The sequence below is a fragment of the Penicillium cosmopolitanum genome, assembly GCF_028827165.1.
Source record: "Penicillium cosmopolitanum strain IBT 29677 chromosome Unknown utg000008l:1.0-4398992.0:1.0-4402845.0, whole genome shotgun sequence".
In the NCBI taxonomy this organism is placed as follows: domain Eukaryota; kingdom Fungi; phylum Ascomycota; class Eurotiomycetes; order Eurotiales; family Aspergillaceae; genus Penicillium; species Penicillium cosmopolitanum.
Window position 1 is genome coordinate 2,244,326 of NW_026622678.1, and position 11,225 is coordinate 2,255,550.

Below are 11,225 nucleotides of genomic sequence, written 5' to 3' on the forward strand. Positions count from 1 at the left end.
CTATCATATGAGAGTTACCTTCACTGTTCTTCATTACTTGGGGGCATATGCCTTCCCACCTTCCTCGCCATGCTGCTAAGGGATTCCGATATAGATTCCCTAACCAACCAGGTTGCAGCTCTCTCTAGTGAGAACCAGTCTCACCATGAAAAGCTGCAGGTCGTCTTGGGCCAATTCCGCAGCGTCCTCGAAGACTACAGTGCTCTGAAAAGTGACTACGAAGAGGTCAAGGAAGGTCGCGAAAAGTACAAAAGGCAGGCCCGCGGTCAAGTAGGATACTAATGTTCCTGGACGCCTGACAAGGCTGAGTCTTGAATTAGAGAGCTAATGAATTTCCAGGAGCGCAATCCTTTCGTTTTGGTTCTCGTGGACGGTGATGGCTACCTGGTAAGTAACCATGTCACTATTTGCTCTCTTCCCTCCCTTGTCTTTCTTCTTCTTCTTTTTTTTTGTGTGGGAGGCTTGCCTTTGTCTTTCCTGGCTCATTCTTCTAACAATCCACAGTTCAAGGAACACTTTATTAAGGCTGGTAGCGATGGCGGCATCAACGCCGCTCAGCAATTGAGCGATTCCGTCAAAGAATTGATGCACTCCACTTTAGGTGCTGAGGCCGACCGGTGCCGTATTATGGTCCGTGTTTATGCCAACATCCTAGGCCTATCGAAAGTCTTGGCACGAAATGGCATGGTTGGACACGAAGCTCGCTCTCTGTCGCCATTTTCGTCCGCCTTTAACCGTTCCCAGGATCTTTTTGACTTTGTTGATGCCGCAGAGAGGAAGGAAGGGAGCGATTTTAAAATCAGAGGTACTGTGGACTAACAAAAGTACCCCTTCCATCCATTGATCTATCGATATTAACTTTATCCCGTCCAGAGATGTTCCGATTGTATGCTGATATGAACCAATGCCGACATATCTATTTTGCAGGTTGCCATGACACTGGATATGGCTCTCTTTTGACCCCCTACAAGGGCAAAAGTGACCGCATCACCCTCATCAAGGCAGCTGGATTCCACCGGCAATTCGAAGAATTAGATCTTCCCATTGCGGAAATGCCCTCCGTTTTCATGTCCACTTCTCTTGTTACTAATGGAAAACCGGTGCCTGGGGTCAATGCCAAGCCGGCCCATTCCCCTACAAATGGCACCAACGGTTCGAACGGATTTAATGGCACTCATGCTACGAATGGGGCGGCGCCCACGAAGCCTATTTGCAAACACTTCCAAAAAGTACCATTCCCCGCTCTTACTAGTAGGTATTGATCTAGTGCCAACTCAGAACTGACACGTCGACAGGGAATCTGCAAGTTTGGAAGTGGCTGCATCAAGCAACACGTCATGCCCAATCAGAGTCTGTCTCGGCCCGGAGACGTTTCACCAAAGCAACTTTGGTCAACACCACATATCGTGGGACGATCCCAGGAGTTTCTCTCTACCCACTTACCGCCTCAGAATCTCAAATCCACGGAATACATCCCCGTCAATAAAGACGGCGACCGTCTAGATACCTACTGCCCTCAGCCTACATCGGAAGCTCTCGATCAATATCACCACCGGGCGAAGATCGCCAAGGTTTGCAACAGCTATCATTTGTCAGGTGAATGTGGGGATATGAACTGTCATTATGACCACACCGATGTCTCCGAAACTGTTCTTGACGTCCTCCGCTACGTTGTCCAGCAACACCCCTGCACGAAGGGGGCCGCCTGTCGTTCAATGAAGTGCTTCTTGGGGCACCTATGTCAGAAGCCTAACTGCAAGGGCGTGAAAAGCTGGCAGTGTCGCTTTAACCACAAAGGACATACCTTGGATCTTGAAGTCGCCCGCTGGGTTGATCCCATCGAAACCATAGATGGAGACCGGTACTCGTCCAGTGGCGGATCTATATCAAGTCAAATTTCCCCGAGCACCGTTTATTTCGGCTAGTGTGCTCGGGCATAACCCAACACATGCGATTGATTAATGTTAAACTACGCATGCAACGTTGGATAAAGGTCATTCCTACTCGCGAGGTGAGACCAACAGGAAAAAACGTGATTTACAGAGTCGGAATTCAGTGATTGTCAAAAAGTGTGCTCTTGCTCAATATCTTGATCAGGATAGTCAAAAGAAAAAGGGTAGGGTTTCCTGCGGATATTCGCGTGCAAGAAAAGCCGAAAGCAAAAACGAAGGTTGGTATGGCCACATGGGATTCGGGTAACCAGATATCTAATCCGCTTAATGCCCAAAACATTTTACCTGCACTGTGTTCGCTGAGCAGTGTCACGGTAATACCTTTGACCTCGGGATAATTGACAAGATATTAATGAGATGGAGCTCAGTACACGCGACATTTTTCCCGGTTAGCAATTCTTTTCGTTTGTTCTTGGCTGCTGCGACAGCCCACCCTTTCTTTATGTCTAGAGAGCCCAATACTATGATAACTAAGTTGTCTTCAAAGACTGAAGTCTTGTTGTTCTTGGCGATTGTAATTACTAGATCCCCTTGCTCGAAATGCCGTGCTCTCGGTCGCCATAACTATTAGACCATACGAGAGGATGTATTCCCGGGACTGCATAGTCTCAGGAAATTAATACAACTCCATGGATTTGATGAATTGAAGTTTAATTATGTGGTGTTGACCAAAGTTGCTTTGGTGTCGTTAGGGTGACCCTTTAATAATATGCAGTAACGTAAGCATACTTGAAGAATATGGATTTAACTTCAGCCCTGGAGGTTTTTGCCTCCGAAAATGCTTTGGAATGTTCAAGTTCTCCGAATCGCAATACTTTCCATTTATCGCCAACCCGGGGAAATAAATAACTGCTTCCTTGAAACCATCGTGAAATGATTTTCGATCAATTCTAGGCTTTCTAGGTGGAGGATCTAGACCTGACCTCGCGCTCAATGGCGGGGGTCCTAAGATGTGATGACAGGTTCCAGCCTGCATGAGCCACGAAGCGGCCCATGAGAAATTAGATAGCCATTGTGCATTTAGTCTCTACCATGCTCCATCGGAGGAATGAGTTTTCTCTTGTTCCTTCATCTATTCCTTTTGCACGGACGGACGCAATCGCCTCCAAGTGTCAACCATGACTTATAAATACGTAATACCCACACCGAATTCTATTCATTCGAGCAAGTGAATTTTAGCCTGTGCCGTCTCCCAATTTGACAAATCTTTGCCAGCGCATTGAAGTCACCATCCGACATGCAGCCAATAATCCACACTTCATTTGAGCCGAAAACAGGCACCTGGCAGTACATCGTGGCCTGCCCAACGACGAGAGAAGCAGCCATCATTGACCCCGTCCTTGACTACGAACCGGCCGTCTTTACAATAACGAGTCGCTCGGCCGACGCCCTGCTTTGTATAATCCGCGAAAAGGATTACACTGTTACCTGGATCCTGGAAACACATGTGCACGGCGACCACCTTACTGCTGCTTATTACATACAACGTGCACTCTGGAAAAATGGCCATCCTTATGTCCCAATTGCAATAGGTGAAAACGTTACTTATACCCAGAAGGTTTTCTCAAGCCGGTATAATGTTCCAGAAGAAGAACTACAGAATGCTTTTGGGCATCTATTCGGTTCGGATGAGGAATTCCAGATCGGCAATCTGACAGCGACCGCACTACATCTGCCCGGACATACGCCCGATCAAATGGGCTATCTCATCGGGGAGAATATCTTTACAGGGGATAGTATTTTAAATCCGGATGTTGGTAGTGCGCGCTGCGACTTCCCCGGTGGCGATGCTAGAGTCCTTTTCACATCGATCAAACGCCTGCTCTCTTTTCCTCCCAATACGCGACTGTATACTGGCCATGACTACCCGCCGGCAAACGAGGCTGCGGCTCGAGATCCTACACCATGCGTGACGGTCGGCGAGCAGAATGAAATGAACAAACACATCAAGAATAGTGCTTCGGCAGATGATTTCGTTCGCTGGAGGACCGAGCGTGATAATGTCCTCACCGACCCCCGAATCGTACATCAAGCGATGCAGGTTAATGTGCGCGGCGGTAAGATGCCTGGGAGATCGCATGACGGGAAAGCATTGCTTTTGTATCCTGTCATTGTCCCCCAGGGAATATTAACCGGGGTGGTACACCGCTCTTTTGTGAGATAGTGGGAATTTGTTGAAGGTTCAATATTTATTATTTGTTACAACTATATCAATCGCAAGGAAATAATGAGTTAAATTTCAAGCGGATCTGGCAATGAGAAGGCTTTAACTAGCATTGATCATTTTTTTGCATCGTGTTGGATTTTGCAATACGCCTCCTGGACCTCCTCTCGGCAGCCCATGAGTCCAAGCCACTTGGTGATCAAGGGATATTTATCCAAAGAGAGGCCAGCGAACTTGTGCTGTCTGACCCACGGCTCGAAATGATAGTCGACTGCGCTCACTCTGCTCGGTAGGATGCTTGTTCCACTTGACTTTTTCAATTGTTCCTCCACAACATCATAGCATCGGTATGTTTGAGCAACATATCTCTGGAGCGCATCGTCATTCTTCTGCGAGTGATAGTGTCTTGTGAATTGATTAGTGATTGCCTGGATACCAGGACTGATTTAAGTGCAGGGCGTACCTGAACCAATTCACCTGTCCAGTCATCGGGCCAAGAGTCGACAGTAGAAAATACTCCCATTTCTCAAAATCAACCAGATCTTGCGCTGATCCTCCGGATGGTCCAATCTGATTGCCCAGGTCGTATACTCGCCGGATATAATTCATGCATGCTCCAGATTCCCACGCCACAACTCCTGTATTCGGATCCTCAAGGGCAGGAACACGTCCGTTTTCATTGATCTTGAGAAAAGTCGTACCCTTCACACCTTTGTCCGGCTCGTCGCTCATATCCCAGAGTTTCACAGAGAATGGCACATGAAGGGCTTCCAAGGCGATCGCAATCTTGACCGGATTGGGACCCGTAGCATGCGCATGCAAGAGGAGTGGCTTTATATGAGCTTCCATCGTATAGACACTGTTGATAGCAGTGATTGAAATTGTTAAAGGTTTAAGACGAAGAAAGGCGGGGGGTGCGATGGAATGCGCAGATGATTGAAACATGATGTCATCTAGATGGTTCTCGGGGTTTGATTTAAAGTTGCATCCATGGATTAGCTCATTTCGCGAACGGCCTCTACAACAAATTCTAAGGCAAAAATTCAATCCGTAGCCGCGCAAGTCTTGAAATTTAACACTTGATTATGACCTTCCTTGTGAATTTATAATTGTTAATGCGTAGCGCATAGTAGTGAGTAAAAGCTCTCAGATATCTGGAACCTAGAGTTGGTTATTACTAGGGCTGGCTAGGAAGCCCATTGGTTACTCGGCGGGTACTTTTGTGTTCATGAATTTAAAACCGGCAAGAGATGCGGCAGGGTCGATTGCATATACACATTTATCACATATAGAAGACTCCGGGATATGGATTCAGTCTTTGTTATTAGAACAGAACATGTACCTACCATATATATACTAGTATCGAGCACTGGGCTATGTAATATTTGCCCACTGGAACCTTGGAAGCCTGGAGGTGATGGATTTGGTCAAGTAAGGGCGACCGTCCTACATTTTTCACCTGTGCATGGATAAACAGCTGGGCTCATTTAACCGGAACCCTGCCTTGGCAACCACTCTTGCTATTTGAAACAGCGGCGATCTTTAATGATTGCTACTTATTATTAGTATGTACAAGCTCGCTCCATGGAATGTGGAGAAGTGGGTTTAGCCGATCATGCCATTCCCGAAATCTTCCCTCAATCAGATTCACTTGATCATTCATCTCCTCTTCCAATACCCCGCAGGATAATTCATGGAGACGTGGGGGTTAGAATAGTTTGTGTTTAATAAAACCCCACTCTCAGTGAATACTGGCGTAACTGGCAATGCAATTTTGAAATGATCCTTGCTGTTTGCTTTCAGAAAGATGTTACTTTTCAATTATTTACGAGTCGCCATGTGGCTTCTCGGACTGCAAGTACAGTCAGCCTTACTAAGTAGCTCTGTCGATGCAAAGCTGATTGAAACAGGAAATGGCTTGCAAGATTTAGTAAGTCGAAATTTACACAGATCAGGATGGTTATTATACTGAACTGACCCTGACAGGTCACTTGGGACAAGCATTCAGTATTTGTTAGAGGCGAGCGAATCATGATTTTCTCGGGTGAATTTCACCCTTTCCGACTTCCAGTTCCAGGTCTGTGGCTCGATGTGTTTCAGAAGATTAAAAGCATGGGCTTCAATGGAGTATCTTTCTACGTCGACTGGAGCCTTGTCGAAGGTAATCCGGGACAGGTTGTCACCGAAGGAATATGGAATCTTGATAAATTCTTCGATGCCGCTACCGAAGCTGGAATATACCTTATCGCTCGCCCTGGGCCGTACATCAATGCAGAGACGACAGCGGGAGGTATTCCAGGGTGGGTCTTGCGCATCAACGCGACCATCCGCTCCGACGACCCTGAATATCTTAGGACAACGGAAAAATATATGTCAACAATGGGCCGAATTATCGAGAGAGCACAGATCACCCACGGGGGGCCCTGTGATCATGGTTCAACCTGAGAACGAGTACGCAACATGGCCCGATGTATCTGAAGAGGAATTTCCGACCCAAATGAACCGGGAATACATGAAATATGTCGAAAAGCAGCTGCTAAATACTGGCATTACTGTCCCTCTCATCGTGAATGACAATAAGGCCTTGGGCTACTGGGCTCCAGGGTCCGGCCTTGGAGCGACAGATATTTACGGAATTGACTCGTACCCTTTGCGTTACGACTGTGAGTGAGAAGAGATCGCTACCGGCGTATATCTATTTGCTGACGATAGAGAACAAAAGGCGGTAATCCAACATTCTGGCCTACTTATAGATTCCCTTATGACTGGCAAGCTCTTCATGAAAAGTACAGTCCAAACACACCCTTTTCCATCGTCGAGTTTCAAGGAGGGTCAGGCGGAGGATGGTAAGCCAATCCTATCCCATCTTCGGTTAACGCGCTTATTTAATTTGCGGTAGGGGAGGCGTCGTCGAGGATAAATGCGCTGAACTCGTGAACGAAGAGGCCGTCCGAGTGGTTTACAAAAATAATTATGGATTTGGCGTTAAGATATTCAATATTTACATGGTTCGTTAGTTTCATTTGGTGGATAGATTGAGATTATGCTAATACCTTTGGTAGACTTTTGGTGGTACAAACTGGGGAAATCTTGGCTACCAAGGAGGTTATACCTCTTATGATTACGGCGCAGCCATCACCGAAGCAAGGGGCATCTCGCGTGAAAAGTACAGCGAGCAGAAATTGGAAGCAAACTTCCTGAAGGTTTCACGAGCATACTTGACAGCAACGCCAGGATTCGGTTTCAATGGTTCCTACGGGGCTCCAGCTTCCATCGCTGTAACCCCACTCCGTGGAAACGACACACAAACGAACTTCTACCTAGTAAGGCACGCCAACTTCAGCTCTACTAGCAACACCAAATATACACTGCATCTACCCACAAGCATTGGAAACATCAGCATACCACAGCTTGGTGGCCACCTCAATCTCAACGGGCGAGATTCCAAGTTCCACGTTACAGATTATAATCTGGACGGCATTAATCTGATATACTCTACAGCTGAGATATTCACATGGGCACGCGGAGCGGGTTCGGCACGTGTACTGATTCTTTACGGCGGAGCAGGCGAGCTTCATGAGTTTGCTTTGTCTCGTCATCTTGGAAATCCGACTGTTGTTGAGGGTTCCGACGTCACCCTCACTCCGAAAGGCCAAGCATGGGTGATACAATGGCAGGTCAAGCGAGAACGCCGCATAGTGCGCGTTTCTGATCTCGAGATACACCTTCTTTGGCGAAACGAGGCTTACGAATATTGGCCATTGGAATTGGCCGCTGAAGAGCCGATCGGCAATTTTTCTTCGCCGTCTAAGGATATGGTCATCGTGAAGGGCGGAAATCTCATTCGCTCCATTTGGATTGAGGATCAGACGATTCGAGTTACAGGCGACATCAATGCCACAACAGAGATTGAGGTAATTTCTGCTCCGATGCGCAACTTGAAAACTATCATTTTCAATGAAAATGAAGTGCAGACTTCGCGCACAAAGTCGGGAAAATTGACAGCAACGCTGGAGTACAACCCTCCCAAAATCAAAATACCAAGTCTAGCCAACTTAGACTGGAAGTTCCTTGATTCATTACCCGAAATAAAACCCGGCTATGACGATTCAAAATGGACACCCTGCTCGAAGAAGACCACAAACAATCCTAGAGGTCTGGATACTCCTACGAATCTGTATTCTATGGACTATGGATTCCACACCGGATCGTTGATCTATCGTGGCCATTTTGTTGCAAATGGAATGGAATCATTAATTTCATTAAATGTGTCAGGTGGAACTGGCTTCGGACATTCCATCTGGCTGAATGAAACATTCCTTGGATCCTGGACCGGGAGTGGCTCAAATACCACCGCGATTCAAAATCTGCAGTTTCCCAATAATCTCTCTGCTGGGCAGTCTTATGTGCTGACCATTTTGATTGACGATATGGGCCAAGATGAGGAGGCCCCCGGTACTGATGCAATCAAGTTTCCGCATGGTATCCTCAGCTACCAGCTGCTAAACCATAGCCAAACTGATATTTCGTGGAAAGTTACGGGAAATCTTGGCGGCGAACAGTATCATGATCTCGCCAGAGGACCTCTAAACGAAGGTGCCATGTATGCCGAGAGGCAAGGCTATCATAATACGAAGCCGCCAGCCTCGAAATGGCTTTCATCTAGCCCAATAAAAGACGGAATTGCAACAGCCGGCGTTGGATTTTTCACTACATCTTTCAGTCTAGATATTCCCCAAGGATGGGACGTCCCGATGAGCTTTGTGTTCAATGGATCTGCAGCGGAATCACCTGAATCCGGCAGTTTTGGATCAAATTACCGATGCCAGCTCTTTGTGAACGGGTATCAGTTTGGCAAATATAGTGAGTGTTACTCCGAAACCCCGCCCACCAAGGGTATGAAGGCTAACAGCTTTTTCAGTCAACAATCTCGGCCCACAGGTATCCTTTCCGGTACCAGAAGGGATTTTGAACCACAACGGGTTGAACTATATTGCATTAACTCTCTGGGCACAAGACGAGCAAGGTGCCCAGCTCGTAAATCTTGAACTGACCCCCACGGCTGTAACCCGCTCAGGTTACACGAAGCCGGATCCTGCCCCACAGCCTTCTTGGGTGTCGCGCCAGGGGGCCTACTAGATGAAGGAGCATTTCTTGGTGATGAGGAACTCGCTTACGGATCATGTCATTTTGAGTACTTCTGATCTTTACATGAGACTGATAGCTTTGTCTCATAGGCGGGCGTGGAATCAAGCAACATAGTTTTCATTTCATTGTCGTAATAATTAGATTGCCGCTGCGGCAACCAGCGCGTCAAAGGCTGAGCTCTGCGTCGAGGCATCTATGTTTCCAGCGGAAGGAGGACCAGCCCAGTTTACACCGAATTGGCCCTGTTCGTTCCGATCATTCTCCCAGATGCTATTCGCGGAATTTTGTATGACCTTTTTGTAGATCTCATTTGGCGATGCTCGATGCAGCATTTGCAGGTTCCGCATGAATATTCCCTTGAACTGGGTACCATCTGGTTCGCAATCGGTATTCTCACACCAATCATGAATAACGTAGTTCGAATCAGCGAGTGTATCAATCCCAGCTTGTGCAATTTTATTCGCAGATTGTAGGTAGGTGTCATTGGGGGCCGCTTTGTTCAGCTCGACGAGCCCTCCAAGAACAACTCCCTGATTATAGGACCATCTATTCAATCGTTAAAATATATGAACGAATGATTTCTTAGGGGACTGGGGTGTCGTACACTGTAGCACCGTTGTTTTGGCAATTGTCCAATAATCCGTCGTTGATTGTATTGTTTTCACCGATGAACCCCTGAGCGGTGAACCAGTCCCATTCTTTGATCGCCCAATTCACATAATCACTTTTTCTTGATGGGACGCGATTGGATAGGTGCGCTGCCACAGAGAGGAACAATTCATTCGTAATCGCATTGATGTATCCGTCCGTAGGGTTCCATGGTATGCCGCCCCCACCGCACCGAGTTCCCCAAGCTTTAGTCTGTGTTCGTTAGCGCGAGGATGTTTGTATATGAATCAAGTAGAATACAAACCAAAGCAGCAAAGATACCTTCGGCCAGCGATAGGTAGGTATTATCCTCCGTGACATCGTATGCAGCAATCCATGCGAGGGCCCACCACGCGTCATCATCATAAGCGGAGTCGAGCCACTGCGATGCGTTCGCTGAGCCGCCAGCTCGGGAATACAATGACCGTTTGGAGGTTGCCTTCACTTCGGGACCGGGATTGGGGTTGGAGGGTGGTGCCTTATTCAGAGTGTTGTTGAAGACGTAGTCAGCAGTCTCCACCACTGATGGATCAACTAAAGCAAGATCTGCAATCGCAGTCAAACAATTCGCGCCATTCCACCATCCAATGGTATTCCACATCCCAGTACCATCGTTGTAGTAGTCCTGCAGCGTGCGCAAAGCTTCTTCTGCTCGTTCAAGGGCGTCGTTGGCAAGAGTGCCGCCTGATAGAAGGAAAGGGATGAGTACCGGAGCAAAAAGACCACGAGAGAACAACATTGTTCGAGGATGTGCCAGCATGAAATGACCTACTTAGGGGTAATCCGGAGCGAAGACGCGCTGCTTAAATATGATAGCTTCGGCGCGAAATGCAGGTTCTTAGACACATAATTGAATTGGAGAATAAGTATGCATTCTTGTCGCCAGCCGACTTGATTGGCAGAAGAGATCGCTCAAGGTAGGGCGGGCCCACTTCTCTATCCCCCTGATCTGCAGGATCGACTTTATCACAAGTTGTCGAAATCATACAGGTCTGGGTTGAGCAGGCACAGGCTATAGGTCATTGGCATAGATACGTAAAACCTCTGTGGAGCGCAGCGGATTGCTCGGACTGCAGTCGACTTCCAAACCGATGTGATCATATCAAGGGATAGCCGGCTGATTGTGTTGTCACCTCCACAGTGTTTTGGATCGGAGCCCCTTGCCAGACCTTTACCCCCGGCTTGGCTTCCATGCATTGCTGTTCGGAATTAATGACATGCGCGATATGATCAAGCGCCGCTCGGGCTCTTATTCTGAGACCTGCCCAAGAAAGTCTTTGAACCGGGCACATTCAACCAACGAGCCATCGGTG

General features: G+C 47.5%; 5 protein-coding genes across 5 annotated transcripts; 3 read left to right on the forward strand and 2 right to left on the reverse strand.

Moving 5' to 3' along the window:
• Nucleotides 1–69: 69 nt before the first annotated feature.
• Nucleotides 70–1,925, forward strand: N7509_007414 (uncharacterized protein; the record flags this gene model as incomplete). Its single annotated transcript, XM_056632051.1, has 5 exons — nucleotides 70–270; nucleotides 340–387; nucleotides 505–805; nucleotides 874–1,229; nucleotides 1,296–1,925. 5 exons carry the CDS (start codon nucleotides 70–72, stop codon nucleotides 1,923–1,925), a joined length of 1,536 nt encoding a protein of 511 aa, XP_056487602.1.
• A 1,264-nt stretch (nucleotides 1,926–3,189) lies between these two features.
• N7509_007415 (MBL fold metallo-hydrolase) lies at nucleotides 3,190–4,116 on the forward strand (the record flags this gene model as incomplete). The annotated part of the gene is made up of 1 exon (XM_056632052.1): nucleotides 3,190–4,116. One exon carries the CDS (start codon nucleotides 3,190–3,192, stop codon nucleotides 4,114–4,116), a length of 927 nt encoding a protein of 308 aa, XP_056487603.1.
• Nucleotides 4,117–4,232: 116 nt separating this feature from the next.
• Nucleotides 4,233–4,965, reverse strand: N7509_007416 (glutathione S-transferase family protein; the record flags this gene model as incomplete). Its single annotated transcript, XM_056632053.1, has 2 exons — nucleotides 4,233–4,521; nucleotides 4,580–4,965. The coding sequence occupies 2 exons, from the start codon at nucleotides 4,963–4,965 to the stop codon at nucleotides 4,233–4,235; spliced, it is 675 nt and encodes a 224-aa protein (XP_056487604.1).
• Nucleotides 4,966–5,953: 988 nt separating this feature from the next.
• N7509_007417 (glycoside hydrolase family 35 protein) lies at nucleotides 5,954–9,255 on the forward strand (the record flags this gene model as incomplete). The annotated part of the gene is made up of 7 exons (XM_056632054.1): nucleotides 5,954–6,046; nucleotides 6,103–6,406; nucleotides 6,471–6,779; nucleotides 6,839–6,962; nucleotides 7,016–7,124; nucleotides 7,179–8,979; nucleotides 9,038–9,255. The coding sequence occupies 7 exons, from the start codon at nucleotides 5,954–5,956 to the stop codon at nucleotides 9,253–9,255; spliced, it is 2,958 nt and encodes a 985-aa protein (XP_056487605.1).
• Nucleotides 9,256–9,401: 146 nt separating this feature from the next.
• On the reverse strand, nucleotides 9,402–10,651 carry N7509_007418 (putative glycosyl hydrolase; the record flags this gene model as incomplete). The annotated part of the gene is made up of 3 exons (XM_056632055.1): nucleotides 9,402–9,810; nucleotides 9,869–10,125; nucleotides 10,178–10,651. The coding sequence occupies 3 exons, from the start codon at nucleotides 10,649–10,651 to the stop codon at nucleotides 9,402–9,404; spliced, it is 1,140 nt and encodes a 379-aa protein (XP_056487606.1).
• Between the last annotated feature and the right edge of the window lie 574 nt (nucleotides 10,652–11,225).